This window comes from Pleurodeles waltl, chromosome 2_1, assembly GCF_031143425.1.
Source record: "Pleurodeles waltl isolate 20211129_DDA chromosome 2_1, aPleWal1.hap1.20221129, whole genome shotgun sequence".
NCBI lineage: Eukaryota > Metazoa > Chordata > Amphibia > Caudata > Salamandridae > Pleurodeles > Pleurodeles waltl.
The window spans coordinates 132,274,731-132,296,938 of record NC_090438.1 but is presented as its reverse complement, the minus strand read 5'-3'; the positions used below and the strand labels follow the sequence as shown (position 1 = coordinate 132,296,938).

General features: G+C 41.3%; 1 protein-coding gene across 8 annotated transcripts in view; it reads left to right on the top strand.

Annotated features, from left to right (window-relative positions):
* LOC138262033 (phosphatidylinositol-binding clathrin assembly protein-like) overlaps positions 1 to 21,789 on the top strand; it is a 464,917-nt gene extending 443,128 nt beyond the window's left edge. For 4 of the 8 annotated variants that reach the window (XM_069211744.1, XM_069211714.1, XM_069211706.1 and 1 more), the window contains one exon: positions 17,884 to 21,789. In XM_069211744.1, coding sequence (XP_069067845.1) covers positions 17,884 to 17,898 — 15 coding nt within the window. In that variant the 3' untranslated portion in view covers positions 17,899 to 21,789. The remainder of the gene's footprint in view (positions 1 to 17,883) is intronic. The other 4 variants (XM_069211732.1, XM_069211724.1, XM_069211773.1 and 1 more) reach the window with 1 other exon arrangement.
* Positions 21,790 to 22,208: the final 419 nt, after the last annotated feature.

The following is a 22,208-nucleotide window of genomic DNA, read 5'->3' as shown; positions in this document are numbered from 1 at the left end:
TACAACATACTTCTCTCTTCAGAGTCCCTGTCATAAAAGCCTTTATGGAAGGACTTAAACGTATTATTCCACCAAGAAACCCACCAGTTCCTGCATGGAATCTCAATATTGTACTCATAAGATTAATGGGACCACCATTCGAGCCCATGCATTCATGTAATATTCAATTTCTCACTTGGAAAGTTGCTTTCTTAGTAGCAATTACTTCATTAAGAAAAGTAAGTAAAATACAAGTATTCACTCTGGAGGAACAATTTTTCCAAGTCCACAAACTTAAAGTTGTACTTATGACAAATCCCAAATTTTTGCCAAATGTAGTTTCTCCTTGTCACATTAACCAATCAGTGTAATTGCCAGTCTTCTTTCCACAGCCAGCCTCGACTGCTGAAAGAGCTCTTCATACTCTTGACATTAAAAGAGCTCTAATGTACTACGTTGATAGAACAAAAGAGTTTAGGAAAACTAACAGCTTTTTGCAGCTTTCCAATAGCCACATAAAGGAAATCCTATCTCTAAACAAGGATTAGCTAGATGGATTGTAAGATGTGTTCAAACAGGTTACATTAAAGCAAAAAGACAACTTTTGATAACTCCTAAAGGTCATTCCACTAGGAAAAAAGGTGTTTCTATGGCATTTTTAGGAAACATACCAATGGCAGACATATGCAAAGCGGCTACATGGTCCACACCACATACATTTACAAAGCATTACTGTGTGGATGTATTTTCAAAGCTACAGGCCAATGTTGGTCAAGCTGTACTTAAAACATTATTTCAAACTACTTCAATTCCTACAGGATAGCCACTGCTTTTTTGGGAGAAGGAATGCTTTTTAGTCTATGCATAGCATGTGTATCTGCATCTACACATGCCATCCTAAGGAAGATGTCACTTACCAGTGTACACCTGTTCGTGGCATGTAGTGCTGCTGATTCACATGCAACCTCCCTCCTCCCCTGAAGCCTGTAATCGTTGCAGTTATTATTTGTACATATGTGTGTGTGTGTGTATATATATATATATATATATATATATATATTTACATTTACATGGACATCTTATTTACTTATTACATTTAGTTGTACATTTACATTCTTTCACTCTATCACTCCTTCCTATACCCTTCTGCGGGAAAACAATTTAACAAAAGAGTCGATGCCCATGCGCACTATTACCAAGAAGAGGAGTCACTCGATCCCGTGACTCGAAAAAAGACTTCTTCAAAGAAAAACAACTTTCAACACTCCGGGCCAGCACTAGATGGCGGGATCTATGCATAGCATGTGAATCTGCAGCACTACATGCCACAAACATGTACACTGGATAAGTGACATTTTACATATATATAACACACACCTTTTAAACAATAACCCCCCTGAACCCTAAAAAAAATCAGTTCCCACCCCATAATTCCCTTACCAACCACAAAAACCCATAACCTCCCTAAACCCTTAAAATTCCCTTGTCACCCAAGAACCCATACCAACCATAAACCCTAAATTTTCCCTTACCACCCAGAAACCTATACCCACCCTAAACATTTCTTGCCACCCAAAAACCTGTACCCACTCTAAACCCTAAAAATCCCCTTATCATCCAAAAACCTATACCCACCCTAAACCCTAAAAATTCCCTTACCATCCAAAAACCCATACCCACTCTAAAACCTAAAAATAAAACACATATATTTCACCAATATAAATACATGTTCATTGATATATATGTATGTTCGATGGCATGTGTAGCTGCCGATACACATGCTGTGTATATATCACCATTTAGTGTTGGGCTCGGAGTGTTACAAGTTGTTTGTCTTCGAGGAAGCTTTTTTTCGAGTCACAGGATCGAGTGACTCCTCCCCTTGGAGATTGTGCGCATGGGCATTGACTCCTTTGTTAGATTGTTTGCTTTCCGATGTCGGCGGTTCGGTACGTCTCTGAACTTTCCATCCTTTCTCTTACTGTCAGTTAGTTTCGAACGCAGTTTCCCACTGCACTCTATCCGATCATACCATCTAAATCGGTTAAACGGCCTTTCATGCACCCGTGCCCTTCTCAGACCTCTTCAGGCCTACTGCGTCATAGGCTCATGGATCGAACTCCGTTCTGATTCTGTCCTCAGTCCGATGCCAAGTTTCCATACACAGACCAGCATTTTGTGTGTAATCTCTGCCTTTCTCCAGACCATCAGGAAGAAAGCTGAGAGGCGTGTCGGTCTTTTCGATCGAAGAATATGTTACGTAATCGAAGAGCAAGACGATTGGAGATGGCGTTGAAATTCCCACAACTGACATGCTTGGGGAAGAACAGGCACAAATGGCAGTCTCCATTCCAGATACGGACTGCAAACGAGATTCAGACGAGGACAGCCAAGCATTATCTGCGGCGCAGTACATGAGTACACCAGCCCCAACCCAGCAAGTAAAAAACCTTGCAAGGCCTTGGGTGCACCATTGCTTCTTAGCCATGGTTCCACCAGAAAACAATCATCGACCGAACCTCGGGTTCAGCACCGAAAAAGGCCAAGACAGTCCCACAACAGGCTACCACACCAGTTTCAGGGTCGAGCCAAAAGATACAGGCTTCCACCTCCAAGCCGAGTCGGCACCCTGCTACATCAAAGCCAAAACAGCCTAGCTCTGCTTCGGAGCTGAAACATCAGAGTCCACCTTCGGAACTGAAAACATCTTCCTATACAGAGGAAACTGGACTTTCGACTTGAATGAAGCATGCAGCCAGGAAACAGTCTTTCAAATGCACAAAACAGGCTTTAAAACAACAAGGGGATGAATCAGACCTTTGGAGGTTATGGACAATAAACAAAGGAAAGTTCAAATGCAGAAAGAGACTGGAAAAATGATTGCTTCTCCACCTCTGCTTACCAAAAGGAAGTTAGCGTTCCAGGAAATTCTGGATACTGCCCCGTCACCGTTGAAAATTTACAAACAAAAGGAAAAGCCAAAAACTGGTGATCTTTCTCCACCATATTTGCCTCAACTTTCCTTTTTTCCACGACCACCACCCACACACTCTCGTACTTCCTCACAGGACAAAGATAGAGGTGATACTAGTTATACCATAGATCCGTGGGATATGTATGACTCCGATCCAATTCCACCTAACAATCCTGATTTGTATCCCGCAAGACCATCTCCACCCGAGGATACTACAGTGAACAATCAGGTTATCTCCAGCGCAGCCGCATATCATGGGGTGCAAATGCATGAGAATGCATAGAGGAGGATTGCCTTTTCCACACCCTGTCCTCAACTCACAAGCAGTACCAGTGTTTAGCAATGCTCCCTGGTATGCTCAAACTTGCAGATTATATTTTTAAAGAGCCTGTTAAAGCTAGAGTTTTAACACCCAGAATTGCTAAACAAAAAAATATAAGCCTGCACCAGCAGAGCTAATTTGATTTCTCAGCAGTTACCACCAGACTTCATTGTAGTCAGTGCAGCCAGGAAGCGTGCGAACAGCCAGTCCTCTGGGGATACTCCTTCCTCTGACAGAGACCCGCAAATTTGATGCAGCAGGTAAAAGGATAGCAATAGAAGCAGCCAATCAATGGCGTATTGCTAATTCCCAAGCCCTTTTAGCTAGGTACGACAGGGCACTTGGGATGAGATGCAAGAATCTTGCAACATCTTCCCAAAGAACATCAAAAAAGAGCGCATCAAATAGTGGAGGAAGGGCAAGCTATCGCAAGCAATCAAATAGTTCTGCTTTAGATGCAGCTGAAACTGTAGCTAGAGGAATAAACACCAGCATTACCATCAGGCGACATGCTTGGTTAAGGTCCTCAGGTTTTAGACCTGAAATACAGCAGGCGGCCCTTAATATGCTGTTCAATAAACAGCAGCTTTTTGGACCAGAGGTGGACACAACCATTGATAAACTCAAAAAGGACTCAGAAACAGCAAAGGCCATGGGAGCCCTTTATACCACACCATTTCGGGGCTCCTTTCGTAAACCTCAGTTTAGAGAAGGATTTAAATCACAAGCTACAGAGGCTTCCACGTCCCACTCAAAACAGGGACAACAGTATTACACTAGGGACACATTTTCAGGTCCAAAGGTAAATTCCCTGCCTCGAAGGGTGCTTCTACCTCCTCAAAACAATGACTTCCCATCCATTCCACAGCAACATACATCTCCTGAGGGAGGAAGACTGCAACATTTCCATTCTCACTGACAACAAATTACAACAGATCAATGGGTACTGTCAATTATCCACAATGGTTACTGCCTAGAACTGATCTCTACTCCACCAAACATTCTGCCCCTTTTTCACAGGCTCTCTTTCAAACACACTGCTCTGCTGAAACAAGAGGTACAATCTCTACTTCTAAAAGAGGCAATAGAAATAGTTCCCATCAGTCAGAAAGGGACAGGAGTATATTCTCTATACTTCCTCCTACCAAAAAAGGATGGTACTTTCAGATTTATTCTCGATCTCAGGCCTCTAAATCAGTGTATCCTGTCAGAGCAGTTGCACATGATCACTCTACAGGATGTCATTCCCTTGTTACCAAAACAAGATTACATGATGGCATTCGACCTAAAGGATGCTTACTTCCACATTCCTATACACCCAGCTCACCACAAGTACCAAAGGTTTTTATTAGCAGGCAAGCACTATCAATTCAAAGTACTACCCTTTGGGGTAGCAACAGCACCAAGAGTATTCACAAAATGTCTAGCTGTAGTCGCAGCATATCTCAAAAGGCAGCACATACCTGTCTTCCCTTATCTAGACGACTGGTTAATAAAAGCCAGCACTATTCTAAACTGTCAGCAGCACACTCAATACAAACCCTACACAAATTAGTGTTCGCAATCAATTACTAGAAGTCTCACCTTCAGCCAGCACAAATTCAACCTTATCTAGGAGCAATTCTGAACACACACTCAGCATTAGCCTACCCAAATCCACAACGAATACAAGCGTTTCACACTCATTTCCCAATAACACGTCAATTAAACTTACACAGTAAGGTTTGTCATTAGGCTATTAGGAACGATGGCATCATGCATAGCAATAGTACCAAATGCACGTCTAAACATGAGACCACTGCAACAGTGTCTCTCGCAACAATGGTCTCAGGCACAGGGTCAACTATAGGATCTAGTGTTGTTGGACCACCAAACACCCAAATCTCTGCAGTGGTGGAATCACACCAACTTATCAAAAGGGCGGCCATTTTGGACCCTGTGCCACAGACCATAATCACAACAGATGCATCCGTGACAGGGTGGGGAGCCCATCTCAACAATCTTACAATACAGGGGGAATGGGACTCAATCCAGCAAACTTACCACATAAACCACTTGGAATTGCTGGCAGTGTTTTTAGCCATCAAAGCATTCCAACCACAGATCATACACAAAACAGTCTTAATAAGAACAAACAACATGACAACAATGTATTATCTGCAAAAACAGGGGGTGGGGCACTCATCCCAATTGTCCCTTCTAGCACAAACAATTTGGAAATGGGCAATTCACAATTACATTCACCTGCTAGCAGAACACATCCCAGAGATACACAACCAGCTAGCAGACCTCTCAAGCAGGATGCAGCAACAAATACACGAATGGAAGATTCACGCACAAGTAATTTAATATTACTTTCAGGTGTGGGGAACACCAAACATAGACCTTTTTGCAACAAGCGAAAACACAAAATGCCAAAACTTTGCATCCAAATACCCACACCCTCAATCCAAGGGCAATGCTCTATGGATCAATTGGTCAGGGATATTTGCTTACGCTTTCCCCCCCTCTCCCGTAAATTCAGTTTCTGGTCAACAAGATGCGTCACACTTCCCTCACTATTATACATGAGTATAATATGAAGCTCCCATGTGGGCACGTCATCACTGGTACACAACACTATTGGATCTGTCAGTAGTACCACATCACCAGGTCCCAAACAGACCAGACATATTGACTCAAAACAAGGGTTAGATCAGGCATCCCAATCCCAGTATGCTCAACCTAGCAATTTGGCTCCTGAGGTCATAGAATTTGGATACCTACAGCTTTCATCAGAATGTATGAACATTCAAAAACAAGCATGTAAACCTACAACCAAGCAGTGCTATGCAAATAAATGGAAACGTTTCTTATCTTACTGCCAACCTTAAATCATTTATCCACTTCAGGCATCAGTAAAATACACTGTATGTTATTTGCTTCTTTTGCAGAAAGCAGATCTTGCATATTCAGCTATTAAAATTCATTCAACAGCAATATCAGCCTACCTCCAAAACAGACAACATACCCCTCTGTTTAGAATTCCTGTCATAAAAGCTTTCATGGAAGGCTTAAAAGTTATTCCACCTACAGCTCCACCAGCTCCTGCCTGGAACCTTAAGATTGTGCTCCTAAGGCTTATGGGACCACCATTTGAACCCATGCATTCTTGCGCTCTTCAATTTCTCTCATGGAGTTGCTTTCCTGGTAGCAATTACTTCCTTAAGAAGAATAAGTAAAATTCAAGCATTCACTTTAGTAGAACCATTCTTCCAAGTACACAAACACAATTTTTTTTACCCAAAGTGGTTTCACCATTTCACATTAATCAGTCAGTGGAATTGCCAGTCTTCTTTCCACAGTCAGATTCAGTTGCCGAAAGAGCTCTCCACACTATTGATCTCAAAAGAGCTCTAATGTATTATGTAGGCAGAATGAAAGACTTTAGAAAATCTTAACAATTTTTTGTCGCATTCCAACAACCTCATAAAAGTAATCCTATTTCCAAGCAAGGATTAGCTAGAAGGATAGTAAAGTGTATTCAAGTTTGCTTAAGCTAAAAGGCAAAAGCACATTCCACTAGAAAGAAAGGTGCTTCAATGGCATTCTTAGGAAATATACCAATGGCAGGCATATGTAAAGCATATGGTCCACACCACACACATTTACTAAACAAGCAAATATTTGTCAAGCAGTGCTTACAACACTATTTCAAACTACTTCAACTCCTACAGGCTAACCCCCGCTTACTTGGGAGAAGAGCTGCTTTTCAGTCTATGCACAGCATGTGTATCTGCAGCTACACTTGCCATCAATGGAAAATGTCACTTACCCAGTGCACATATGTTTGTGGCGTGTAATAATGCAGATTCACATGTGCCCTCTCTCCTCCCCGGAAGCCTGTAGCCGTTGTGGTACTTTATCATGTAAATATGTATATACATTGCATGGACATCTTCTACTCTTTCTATATATATTTGTACACGCACAATTCTTCACTCCTTACTTCACCCTCCTGTGGGAAAACAATCTAAAAAATTGAGTCGATGCCCATGAAAAAGCTTCTTAGAAGAAAAACAACTTGTAACACTCCAAGCCCAACACTAGATGGCGATATATGCACAGCATGTGAATCTGCAGCACTACATGCTATGAACTGATGTAGCCTGGGTAAGGGACATTTATGTGTGTGTGTGTGTGTGTATATATATATATATATATATATATATATATATATATATATATATATATATATATACACACACACACACACACACATAAATATATTTAAAATCTGTTTACTTACCTGCAATATACTTACATTTCCCACGATTTCCTTGGTAAATGGCATCTGTTGTAAAGCCATAATCATTGTAAAAAAAGTAATTCTAATAGCCTTCCGTTGTAAAGGCATTTTCATTATAAAGCCTTTGTTCTAAAGGCTTCTCGTTGTTTAGCCTTTGTGATAAAGGCTGCTTCCTGTAGATACACATGCTTAGCATAATCCTGCTATCTAGTGTTTGGCTCGGATGTGTCCAAGTTTTTTTTTTAAAGAAAATGGTTTGAGTCACGAGGTAGTGACTCCTCCTCTTGCTGGTACTGTATATAGTTATCGACTCCATTGTTAGATTGTTTTCTTGTGGCATCAGGATTAGAGGTGTGCTCCTCTTCTCCGGTTCAACACCCTTGTCGCTCAAACATTTCCAGACTTTACCGTTGGTATTGTTTTTGATTCACGATTCCTCAGTCTCCCTCAACTGTTCATCTTGTCTGCTCATCAGGTGTGTAACTTGTGCCTCTCTCCTGAACACGAGGAGGCTACTTACATGGCCTGCAAGTCCTTTCAGTCGAAGAAGACATACCGGACCTCTTCAGACTCGGGGACTTTCAAGAGGGTGCACAAGCCGAGGCTTTAGCAGCTGAGGACAGCTCTGGCTCCGAACCAGAAATGCAGGATCTCACACCAGGGCAATCTTGGGAGTACTGAGCCCCCTCCACTTCCACCCTGACCTAAGAAGACCACCACAGAGTGTCATCTACCTACCCTAGACTGGCCAAAGACTATCGTTGGGACACCACTGCCTTCAGGCCATGGTCGGCACCGACCAGCTGCATTAGACACACCCAGCCTCAGCTCTGCACCAAAAAAAGAGCACAGGGCACACACTCCCGAACCGACTCCTCTTCCATTGAAGTCAAGACAATGTTTAGAGCCAAGGCCATCAGTGTGGAAACAACACTCCACTTTAGTGCCGAAAATTTCAGCTTCGGACCTGAAACTCTCGCACTGCAACTACCATCACAAAAACGGTGACATCAAAGCTGAAATCCCCCACCTTCAGCAAACATGCACATGGTTCCGAGCCTGTGTAACCAGTGCGCTTCAACGGCTTAAAGACGAGATACACTCCAGGCGAGAGGGGGGGGTGGGGTGGTTGGGAGACAAACTTTTCATCCCATCACATGACGACCCATGTGATTTCTATTATGCAGGCCTACCTGCCAATACAGACCCCATCCTTTGTCCGTCTAAACCCTCTCCCCCAGACAACACTACCACCTGCCACGACCTGATAGGCAAAGCTGCAGCCTTCCACAAAGTCCAGCTACATATACTCAGCCTTCGGAGGATGATCTCTTATTTGAGAAACTTTCCTTCAGCCAACGCTCAGCACAGTATCTGCAAATGCGTAAAGACATGCTGTGCCTCATGCCAGATATATTCAGTGACCGTGTTAGGTCACAGGTCATCACTCCCAGAATCAAGAAAAAATACAGAGCATAACCCAAAAAACCCACATATATAAAAGGACAACTCCCACCGGACTCCTTGGTAGTTGCCACAGCACACTAGAGGGCTAACTTTTAAACATCTGGTGAGGCACCCCCACCCGATAAAGCAAAAAGATTGATGCCATGGGTAACTGCCCACTCTGACACCCACTGGAAGATTGCTAGCTCCATTGGCCTCATCTCCCTCTACGAAAGCGGCCACTGGGACGAGACAGAGGAGATCCTACAGCATCTCCCAGAAGAGCACAAGAAGCGGGCGTACTAGATTGCTCAGAGGATAAGTTAATTTCTAACACCTCAGTTTGCTGTGCCCTCGATGCTACCGACACCACAGCTAGAGGTATAAATTCTAGTGTTCTCCTTCTGAGACATGCCTGGCTTTAAGTATCAGGTTTAAAACCTGAGGTCCAGCAAAATCATGTGGCTCCTGTGGCTCTTCCCTTCGACGGGGAACACCTTGGTCCCCAGGTCGATAATCTACTGGACAAAGTAAATAAACATAATCAGAAGGCCATGGGGGTGTTACAGACACCTTTGCATCACAGATCCTTTCGCCACTCCTGTTATCGTGAAGACTACCTCCCCTGAGATCTCTCCCTCCTACAAGCATCCCCTGGGACAGACCACCTCACCCAGGGATTACTACACACGTTCTTATAGGACAGTAGTTCCAAGGTTAGAGGCAAGGGCTGCTTCACAAAGCCCTCCGTCACCACTACCAAACCCTGACTTGCCAGCCATCACCCCCAACCACAGAACACCTATCAGAGTTCGAATGCAAGGGTTCTTTCCCATCTGGCACCATATCACCTCTGACCAGTGGATGTTGGATATTATCCAACATGGGCACTGTCTGGAGCTCACTTCCACAACTTCATACATTCGATTTCACAAATCCAAACTCTCATTACATCAAAAATTGCTCAAGGAAGTAGTTCAGGCACACCTTATAAAATGGGCCATAGAACCAGTGCCAAGCAAGGCACAGGAGCTTAGTTACTTTACTTTCTTATTCCCAACAAGGACAGGGTCAGTGAGATCAATCTTGGACCTCCAACCCCTAAATGAATACATTCTTCCAGAGAACTTCCACATGGTTACTCTTCAAGATGTCATTTTGTCACTGCAACAAGGCGACTTCATGGCCATGCTCGACCTGAAGGATGCCTATTTCCACATTACTATTCATCCGGTGCATCGCCAACACCTCAGGTTTGTAATAAAGGGGCATCATTTCCAATTCAAAGTGCTCCTCTTGGGGGTGCTAACCGCCCCCAGAGTCTTTCCATATTTAGATGATTGGCTCATCAAATTGCAACTCATCAAAAGTGCTTCCAACACACTCTGGCCACAACAAACCTACTTCATCAATGCAGCATTACCATCAATGTTGTCATCTCCCACCTCCAACCCCTTCAAATACAACCCTACCTAGGAGCAATCCTCGATTTGCAACAGGGGATAGTATACCTGAATGTTGCCTGGATTTAATTCTTCCAGGCCCTCATTCCACAGTTCCAACCTCATCAGCAGGTAACAGTGAAGACAGTCATGCATCTCCTAGGTATGATGTCTTCATGCGTAGCTATAGTACTTCATGCCAGACCCCACATGCTTCTTTTGCAAAAGTTTAACACACAAATGGACTCAAACGAGGGTCAATGGAAAGATCTAGTGTTGGTTGGCCGTCAAGCTTGCCACTGTCTGCAGTGGTGAAACACCAGCAATCTCCTAAAAGGACTGATTTTACTGGACCCGGTTTTTCAGAAAACCATAACAGACCTCACGGGTTGGGGAGCGCATTCACAAGACTTGACTGATCAGGTATACTGGACACCCAGCAATAGACATCTCCATATCAAGGACCTGGATTTGCTAGCTGTTCACTTGGCGCTCAGAGCCTTCCTTCCTTCCTCACCTGATTGCAAAGGTAGTCCTGATCACATGACTGCCATGTATTATCTCCAAAAGCAAGGGGCTCCAGGTTCCCCTCGGCTTTCTCATGTAGCCCAGTCCATTTGGAGGTAGGTTCTTCGGTACAACATTCACCTAGTAGCGGAGTACTTCCTGGGAGCAGACAACAACTTTACAGATCTAAGAAGGAGGCACTGACAAGTACATGAGTGGAAAGTCCACCCACAAGTCCTCCTCCCATACTTCTTGCATTGGGGTCAACCAGAAATAGACCTTTTAGCCTCAGCAGAAAACATCAAGTGCCCAAACTTCGCCTCCAGGTTCCCACACCCACATTTCAGGGACAATGCACTATGGATGAGTTGGTCTAGGATATTTGCTTACGCATTTCCACTTCTGTTTGTGGTCTGCAAACTTTGGCAGACATCTCTCACCCTCATCCTAGTCACTCCTACATGGGCACAGCAACTATGGTTCACCACACTTTTAGAATTCTCAGTAGTTCCCTACGACATACTTCAACACGCAGGACCTTCTCATGCAGAGGCATGGATAAATCAGGCACCCAGATCCCTCAACCTTGCAATCTGGCTCCTGAAGACCTAGAGTTTGGTTATTTAAATCTACCACAATCTTGTATGGACATTATTAAAGAAGCACACAGGCCCTCTGCCTGCTCGAGTTAGAGCTATTAGCGTTGTAAATTCCTAACTGAACTTTTCTGATAAGATGGCGAGTGCAATGAAGAGAATTATGGGCCTGTGCCTGCTGACTGGAGCATGACTTTGCTTGCCAGACTGCTAAATCATGGACTCCTGAATTAAATCTTGTCACAGTGTCACTCTCAACAGAGCAAAGGCAAGCTTTGTGAAAACATTTGTCTTGGCTCCGGTTAGTTTTAGTTGACGCAAGTCTACCCTCCCTCCCCCCAAAAAATAAATTAAATAATAACGTTTATGACGTCTTCGAAAGAATGAAAAGTTATGGGAAGGGAGCGTTTTCCTTGGTCGGAATGCGAAGGCTGTCAGACGCTATGTACATACCATTATGGGACGTACAAAGAGATCTCCTGTAAAGTGCGTCGGTTACCAAGCATGGGCTTCACATTGAACTGACACATTCTCTACTCCGCGCCTTCGGACTTACCAAGGTCCTTGGCCTTTTCCTTATCTGGGGCTGTACATAGATTACTGCCTGTTCTACCCCCTGAACTCCTTCCCTGTCACCCATGAACCTTCGGCTGACTCGGGCGTCCACGTGCCTTTAACACAGCCTTCCCTGGATACGGTATTTACGTATTCTTGGGAGTTACAGTTCGGTCCACTACTTCCATAGCCTTTATAAAGTCACAAGTGTGACGAAACACGTGTCGGCTGTATCTGTTGAGACTTACCGGCTGTACCTACATGGATGAAACTATGAAATGACGACTACAGTCCGAATAAAGATCTACTGGAACCTAACGAAGGACTCTGCATTACTTGTTTTTGGACTTACAACGTGCATTATGCTTTTTACAATAACTGAGCAATACGCTATATGAGTGCGGTGGTTATCTCTGGTCATTTCATATTGTGTACCTGTTACACTTTGCAGTGCCTTTCTGGTAGTGGGGCACCAGACCACACGCACCAACCATCTCTCACCTCTATACACTTTACCACTGTGGACTCTGTTCTTGATGTGCGATCAATACCATTCACTACCTCCTTGTTGTCTTTTTCATTCATGTGCAAAGCAGTGACTGCTGATTTGCTTTACCAGGAGCAAAACAAGTAATTTGACTATTAGAACAATGTGATGCATGGCTCTGGGGCTTCTGCTAACAGTACAATAGACTTGCAAATAAAACCAATTTTAAGGCAGCTAAAAAAGAGCACCCCAGTAGCTTCTGAACGTAGAACGCCATACACATAAAAGTGACATCCCATAAACTGTGCACTTCGAAATCATAAAGCAATTTTGCCTAAAGAACCATATTTATATCATCACTATGTAATTTTATATAACAGCAACACAGCGTCTGTCTCTTTCTTCTATGCATAAAACATTAGAGCTGAAACTGAGGACTTGCTTTTGAGGGCATCAGTATATCCGCTAGCAGGGACAGGAGGACAGGAAGGACAACACGTAGAGAGCGAGGACGGTTTCAACGGACTCCTTAAAGAAGCAATGCCAGTTATAGCCTTGTGGGGCCCAGAACTGCTCTCGCTGTGTTTTCTGTACGTTTTTGTGTCTGTTTTTTGTTTTTTTACAGTCTATTTAGTTTGTCTAAATAAATCGTAAGTTGCATTTTCGCTGTATTTAAATGCAGGCTTGTGGGATCATACTCATACAAACATTGCACTTTCAGTCACTAATCAGCAGAGCACACCCTTGAAGCAGCTCCGATCGGAGCACAGCATCTGGTCTCTTTCGGCTATGGCAGAGGCAACGAGGAAATTAAAGCTCTCCATTCCAAGCCAAACGTGGGAGCTAGGACAAACGAGGGCGACTCGAAAAGCCTCCCTCTGCTGTTGGTTTTATGTTTCCAGAGGGAGCTGGTGGGGAGGAGGGACTGAACACACACCCACAGTGTAAGACCAACAGGCAAATACTCAAAAAACAACAACATCAAAAAACAAAATACAAAAAAAAGTCCCCTACAGAAGACATAAACAGGATATAGCGTAATTATACAGTAGTTGGTGCTGCCCCAAAGTGAAAAAGGCAGGACAAAAAGGCAGAACTGACCAATAGCAAGCAAGGATTTTTTAAAGGACACTGGAACCAACAAATTAAATCACTGGAACCCATAGTATAATTATACTTTAAAACATACAACACGTCGAACGCTTTTGCTCGACCTAAAAAGGAGCTTCAGTGGCCTTCCTAGGAAATATACCGAAAGCTGACATATGTAAAGCAGCTATGTGGTTTACAAAATATTACTGTGTAGATGTGCTGGCCTGTCAACAAGCCACCGCTGACGAAGCAGTGTGACGTACATTATTTCAAACATCAGGTTAGCCACTGTTTATGAAGGAGGACAGCTTTACAATTTGTGCTACGCATGTGTATCTACAGCCACACATCCCTCAAATGGAAAATGTTACTTACCGAGTAAGCATCTGTTCATTGCATGTATTGCTGTAAATTCACATGTGCCCACCCTCCTCCCAGGACACCTCTGTTTGTTACAGTTAATTTAATAAGAGATCACATCCATTTAGCATAGACATCTCACTACACTATGCTATTCTTCACATTCCTTTCTCACCTGCCTTGCAGGAAAAAAAATCTAACAATGGAATCAATAACCATGCTGTAGGAAAGTGGATTATTAGTAGGTGGAGGTATGCACCTTCAGTTGATATTAATACCACAATCACTAAAAAGGTCCATTTAAGTCTCAATAAATAAATCCTTGCGGATAACTTGGCAATGAGCAGCCAGGCTTAACTTAGGAGACAGGTAAGTGTAAAACATGTATTTTCACCAAAACAGTAAATAAGTAATAGACACAACACAATAAAAGTCTAACACCAATGTATAAAACTAGAGAATATGTCTATCTTTAAAATGGCACACACATGACAAAAATCTAATGCAGGGAAACCAAGATCTAAATTTTCAAAGATTAAATAAAAAATTTGCATCCTAGCCCCAAAAACCATAAAGCGGCAACCACGCTATCTGGTTGCACTGACAAGTTTTAGGCCGACCACAATGGCACGTGGGTCGGCTAAGTTAAGTGGTAAGTCCCAGTGAAGAGTTTATCTTCGCACTTGGTCACTTTTTTGGAAATTTTCTTCTTGACGTCAAGCGATCAGGTCCTTGCATCCGGAGTTCGCTTAAATGACAGTGGCCTGCTTTGGCGCAATACTTCAGTGGGTCTCTGGAGGCCTTTTGTGTGCGTGATCGACAACTAGGAGCTCTGGCACCTTCAGCGGGACAAACTAAGGGTGGTCTGGCAAACTAGTGTTTCTCCGACAGCTGCTTGCCTCTTGATGTCGAGCTTAAGTTGGATAAAAGTTCACAAGCTTTCTGAACATCTTCTGAAAGGTTCCTTGAGAGTCAGAAAGGGTCCAGAATACCAGGCAAAAGGGTTCAGAAGCTCTGGTTTCCCTTTTGGGGGTCTGGGACTCCAACTCCAACAAGGCACCTGGTCAGTCAGAAAGTCCAGGTGACGCTGGTCAGTCAGAAAATCCAGGTGACGCTAGTCAGCAGGTGGCTTCTTCCAGCACTCTTCTACCGTTGCAGCTCTGGGAGTCCACTCCTCCTTGAAAACAGGCAAAGTCCTTCTTGTATGAGACTCTAAAGTGCAGCAGGTGCAATTCTTTAGAGTGCAGTCCTCTGTTGTGCTTTCCAAAGGTCCAGCAGAGCAGTCCTTCCTCTTCAGATGTTTCATGCAGGGATCTGAGGGGCTCCTGCAGATCTCCCATACTTATTACGCATTCTGGGTTGGCAAGTAATAGTATTAGTAGTACTAGTAGTAAAACAAAGTTTATTAGGCCAATAAAACATACTAAAACAATAAAAAAAAACACCTGTGCAATATGAAATTGATTTACAGTTGAGCGGGCTGCCAAGAGGGGGGCACCCCAACCAATGGGGTTCAAGTTATCACCCTCTGTTCTGACCATTTCCTGGGAAGTGTGGCATATTTTTGCCCCAGAATGACCAGTTCCTCAGAAATCAAAATGCCGAAATTCTCTCCTTGGAGTGCAGGTTTGGCTAACCCAACCCATTGATGAGGCTACCTTTTCCCTACATTCCTCTGACAGCCCCTATCCTAATCTAAATAGTGGGGGGGCTCCCATCTGGCTGGGGATCAAGGAAGTCGGGGCTAGCCTGGTTCTTGTGACATCTGTGCTTCTACTTTTGAAGTTCATTTAATATTCCCTACCCCCTTCCTATCCTGGCTTCTCCAGTTCACAGATCTCCTTGCACTAAATGGCTGTATTGTTTCAGCCCCAGGCCTTTTCACACCTACTCAGGGAGCAACTAGGGTCAGGCTGTTAAAAAACAAAAAAACAAAACAAAAAAAAAGCTGACCAATTAGAAGAGGCAACTACAGGGCTGCTTTAGGTAACTTCAAGATAGTCAGTTCTAAAACGTCTTTCCTGTAATAGTTATAATAATGCCGACCTTAACTATTTGTTGGATTAATTGTAACCATTATTTTGATACTTTGAATCAATCAAGTTGCTAGCTAACTTCAATCAAAAGTTAGACTTTATTAAAGTTTAATAAAGCCTTCCCATGTTAGCCTGTGTGGCTAGCAGCACTATAATGGGAAAAACAACTTTGGCCGTTTTTCCCCACCAGGGCATGTAAAACATATTTTATATTGTGCGTGCTTTCTATAGCAAGGCACCCTACCTCTGGGGCACTTACAGCTCACCTTAGGGTGGACTTATATGTAATAAGAAGGTCGTTTTGGACTTTGGAAGTACTTTTAATTCCAAATTCGAATTTGGACATAGGTTTATTTATAAACCAGCCTCCAAGGCAGGTCTGGCTTTAAAATAACACTAGACTCCACAGCAGTGCACACTTAGGTGCGTTAAGTCAACTGGGGGTATCTAAACCTACATTTCCTACCATATAATAGGAACTTATAGATTGTCTCAGCTGGTTAGAATTATACCAATTATCATATACTTCTAAGGACAGAGCACTGGCCCTGGGCCTGGTTAGAGAAGCCCAGGGCACTTTCAGAGTGAGTAACCACCAGTATCAGTCCAAAAATGGGGGTGGTCAGGGCAAAAAGGATGACTTTCCTACACATGCAGTCACAAGGTAGAGTCGCCGCTCTACCTTGTGACTCAAAAGACTTTCTTTGAAGAAAAACAACTTGCATACATCCGAGCCCAACAGTTGATGGCAGGATTATGCTAAGCATGTGAACCCACAGCACTACTTGCCACAACAGACGCTTACTAGGTAAGTGACACTTTCCTTACCTGTAACAGTCAGTGTACAGTGTATAGTACTGCAGTTTCATGCGCATCATCATACCCCATGGGATACAATACAGTAGGGTGGTTCCCTACCTGCACTGCGCTATGCGATAGTACCTTTCTAAGTATACAGATTTCTTTCATTTCACCTCTTTAATTATCCACCCATCCTTTTGGGAAAAAACATTATCTGAGGAGGAGTCTGTCCTGGTGCATTCTGGGTGTTTCCTGTCACCTCAAAACTGAAACTACTACTGCAAAGAACAAGTTATAATGTTTCAAACCCAACTTTAGATGTCAGGAATGTGCACATCATGTGATTCGGCAGCACTTCACACTGATATTTATAAGTAAGTAACACTTCTTTATTTATCATAACCAATAAATGCTGCAACCTCTTCAAGGCCACTTAAAATGATATTTGTGTGAATATTTTCTGTTCAATGTGTTGTGAGAAAGTTTGTTCATAAAAGATTTGTTTGGAGTACACTTTTCATTTGAGTTCCATGATATTTGTTTTGTACCTTATTTTTTTTTAATACACCCAATCTCAAAAATATGTTTTAAATTACATTTTAAAATTAGATATTGTTTCTCACATGGTCTTTTCCACTGACACATGATGAAAATAGGGCAGCAGCCTCATCTTTGTTGACCTTGTTACTATGACTAGTTATTCTGGCATGTTTCACATAGAGCCTTTTCAGGTAGTATTCCCGGGACGTAGATTTGATATGGGGAACCCAGGCTGACATCTTGAATTTAATTTTAAGTTATATTATGCAATGTTAATTGTGTCCACGTCTGCAATTTTTCAGGAAACAAATGTTGACACATTGCCCTTATAAATATATTTTTCAAAGTAAATCTTTCCTAACGAATTAAAAAGTACTGATCTCACTTTGTTTTTTTGTGTTTAATGTGTTCATTTGTAACAGTGTTCTTCATCCTTTAAATTTTTTCTTTTTTTGCAGATGCAATTTATGTAGAGTCGCCAAAGTAATAAGAACAACATTTTGACAACCAAATATTGGTAAAAAGAAGACTGGAATCTCAAACCTTTGCAGTCTAGTCTTTGACAGGGCATCCATATTTACCTAGTGTAATATATTATGACTGAACTGCAGTGCTTTAGAGAGTCTTGTTTCTAACGGACCCTAAGCTAAGGAATCCTGTACCTGTATCCGTTTGGGCTGGACAAGACTGGTTTGTGACAGCAAAGATCAGTCTACACTGTATTGTGATGACATGTCTTTGTGGAAGCTGAAGGCATTGTGGCTTGAAAGAACTTATTTGAAGACCTTATTACCTAAAGGAGGTGCTGTTCAGTGATTATTCCATAATCTCTTTTGCCCATCAAATACATGTAGAAAATGCTGGCTACATATCTGATTCAAAACTCAACATTTCTAGTTACTTCATCATAGCTAATTCTTCTCTTCAGTGTCCAAATTACACAAGGAAGGGAATTATGTGGTGGTTGTAAACAAGGCATGACACATCCATTTTAACAATCAGTCGATTCAGAGTAAGGTTCTTTGGGCTTCGATGAACACATGACTAGTAACATGTGAACTTGGTGGTTCTTTTCAAAATACCAGTCTGAGTGCTGTAAATTAGCCTACATATTTAAAACAAAGTGACGTGAACCCACAATAAGGAGTGTGTTTTGTGAGCACTGAGAGTTCTTGTTTTGTTTGTGGACTCAGGAGTCAAGAGTTATCATACTATAAAATGCAGCTTCAAAAAATTATTTATCCATACTTGCTACATGCACAATCATAATTTTGGGCTAAGAGCAGTTTCCTTGATTAGCTCAAGAAACACACTGTAGTAGCAACACATCTTGAGCCCAGATTTAGTTTAACAAACACTCAAGGAAAGGTGGCTACGCTTTGAAATGTCCAGCTGTTGTAACCGGTAGGTGTTAGCTTTCAGGACTGGGAAGTTCTATTCCTGGTATTATCCAGCCTTAGAAAATAGCGTATATCGCTTCTAACGTACGGAGTAAGTACGAAGTTAAAACATTTTTCAAAGTATGTAAATAATAAAACTAAGTACATTATTTCTCTGGTGCAGCAGTATCCTTTTTTTCTTTATAGATTTTTCTAAAGTATTGCTTGAAGTATATATGAACATTTCTTTTGTAAGAAGAGATTGTACAAGAAAATGAATATTGAATGTTACTGCAGTCTAGTCAGGTGGCAATGCCAAATCAATGTTGGTAGTTCCGAAGCTTTTTTTTTTTTACTTACATATTTATTGCTTAACCTATTAACTTGAGTTAGATATTTGCAAAAAAAATATACTATCCTCCATACAGAATGTATTGACTGCTATATAAACTGGCACATTAAATTTGGCTTTTATATTCACTATTCAGAATATGCTTCCATATCATCAGAGAAAAATGGCAAAAAGAAATCATGTTTCGATAGTAACTCGAGGGGTCAGTCTACAAACCAGCTACAAAAGAAACAGTGCTTTGAATGTCTGGGGTATTTTAAATAAATATGTGTATATATATATATGTATATATATATGTAATTCATATTTGATTTGAAGCAGTGCTTCAGTTAAGCATATTTTCTGCTTTCATGTATTCTGTTTTTTTGTTTTTTTTTGCCAACACCGTAGCTTCCTCAAACTTTCCACCCAAGTGGCGCTCACCTATTGTCTCTAAGAGGCATACTTGTTTAACTAGACATTCACATTCTGAAAACATTGTTCTTACTAATTGATTGCCACTGACAATGGTATTATATGTACACGGCATGAGTGCACAGTTTCACAAATCTTGAAAAATGTCTTCTGCCTTTAAAGGGACATTTTCATTTTCAGTCCTTGTTTTTGTAAGCAATAATTTTGTGGATGTCAGCAAATAGATGCCAGTGTTAGCAATCACCCTCCCTTAAATTTGTCCTATAGGAAAATTGTGCACCTCAACATGCTTAGGAAAAACTATTTAGAAACATCCACTTCTTCAGAGTCTTGGGTTTTTTATAGTGGAAATTAATTTGGAAACCCCATTTACAGGGTCAATAACAAAAGAATCTGTCAACGTTGTTCCCAGTGGGGGGAGCCTTATTTGGAAAAAGCCCATTCTCATAAAGGCAAGCACATTTTATCTTGTGGGAATGTATTATTTCTAAACTCATCTGCATTACATTTTAATGTGTAATCTGATTGTAGTTTGTGACCACTAACATTTCTTTGAACTGAATGTGTTTTCTTATGCAGTAGATGATTTTCAGATTTTCTGAACAGGTTTATTGGCACTGATTTCTGTGTGTAATGTACCATGCAGTAATTGCAGTTACATCTGTGTTTAAAGATGGATTTGTAAATTCCCTCTCAAGGTTGCCAAGTATTGTTTAAAATCTAATTTAACACTGATTTATTATATAATTCCTAAGAAGCATGTTAATAAAACAGTGAAATTGTTAAATTGCAATCTGCATTGACGTAAAATAGACATTAACATCTTTCATATTACTGAGCATTCACATTTAAGTGTTTTGTTCTTCAAGATAAGATCTTTGAACATCCAATGAAATTTGACATAGACCTGTTGATGTAACCTAATAGGACTGCACACACTCACATGCCAAAATATTCTATGTATGTTTATGTACAATGCAAGTATTTTGTTTGTGCTTATCCTTGTTAATGATTGTTTAGCATACATTTGTGTTTACATACGTATCTTGAACTATTATAAGCAATCCGCTTTATTTGTATATCTTACATACTTTAAGTTTTTTTTTAAATTGACCTGCATTTGGAGCAAAGGGTTCAGAGGAAATTATCCATTCCCTCATGTTATCGCTAAGAGCCTGCAAACTATAGTTGTAACTATGGCACGCATTGTTTGAAATTGGATTGGTGCTAAAATGCAGGTATAGGTTTCTAAGGTATTAATTAGTTTTTTTAATAATATTTGACTGTAGGTTTTGTCGGAGATGGTAAGTTCCTGTCATATAGTAGTATGCACTGTGGATCGGTGCTTTATTTGTACATAAAAGGGAAACATTGTTTTCTTTTTAGGTGTTTGTACTGTGAGGAGAACATCTAAAGCACTGTGCATCAGTCATTTATTTACTTCCATTTTACAGATTATATTTTTGAGTAATGGAAACTGTACATGTTATCATTTATACTTGTATTAGTAATTGGATACGAAAATAGTTATATTGAACCCTGTACTTGATTTTTGATTGTCATGTACTGCTAAATACATTTGCTGCATATTTCATTTTTCTTTCAGTATCTTGTGAGTTTATTTGAGGCAGTTCTGCGAATTAATGCTGCATACATTTGTTTGGTCCGATGTTATCAAGAAGTTATCTTTGGCACAATTACGAAGTTTGAAATTAGGGTAGACCTCCTTTTTTCATACAGCTTAGAAAAATGCTTCACTCTGAAACATGAAAGTATCACAGACCATTTGTAGTCATTGTCTTTTTACAGTTTACTTTGTGCAGGTACCATACCCATTTGCCAAAACACAAGTAATACCAAGTGCACTTCAAATATTTTACAAATGTTCCTTAATTTACCTTGTACATTAAATCTGAAATTAAAGTCTTAAGGCAAAATTTCAGTATGTAATATCCACATTCATAGTACATGAAACCGGGGCCCTTTTTGAGCGGAAAAGGTGATGATTTGTCAAAAATGGTTCTAAATAGATGTATATTCCGTGGCACCTAAATTTCAGAATACAATTGGAGAAGAAACTTTTGAAGATAAATGATCAGCAAAAGGTGAAAATATTCGCATCACTGAAACAGTCTGCTTGACAGCTTCCATTTAATAGTCCAAGTAGAAGTTTTTTAATATCCTCTGAGTATACATTAAATAAAATTCAGTTTTTTTCATCTTGATTGTACTTATTGCATAAAAGCAGCATGGTTAGTCATATCACAATTTATACAGTAGCATGTGTTTTTGTAATAGACGTGTTCATTAAATCATATTTGTTTGGGCGTCCCATTCGGCAGAAGATCATGTCAGTCACATCAGATAGAATCTGAATGGTGATCCCTGTAAATGAAGGAAACAAGGCCTTCATGGTATGGTGTTCCGATTACATCATTTATGTGAAGAGATGACGAACCATCTACCAGTAGGGTGGAGTGACAAATCCACAAGTGCAGATCCAGAATGGCTGACCTGTAGATCTGCTCCCAAGTCTAGAGAATCGCTTGCCGTTGGAGTGACTGTTTCCTGTGGCACCACTGAATTCCTGCCATCTGGCACTAACAGGATGTACAATGCATTAGACCTAGCAAACACT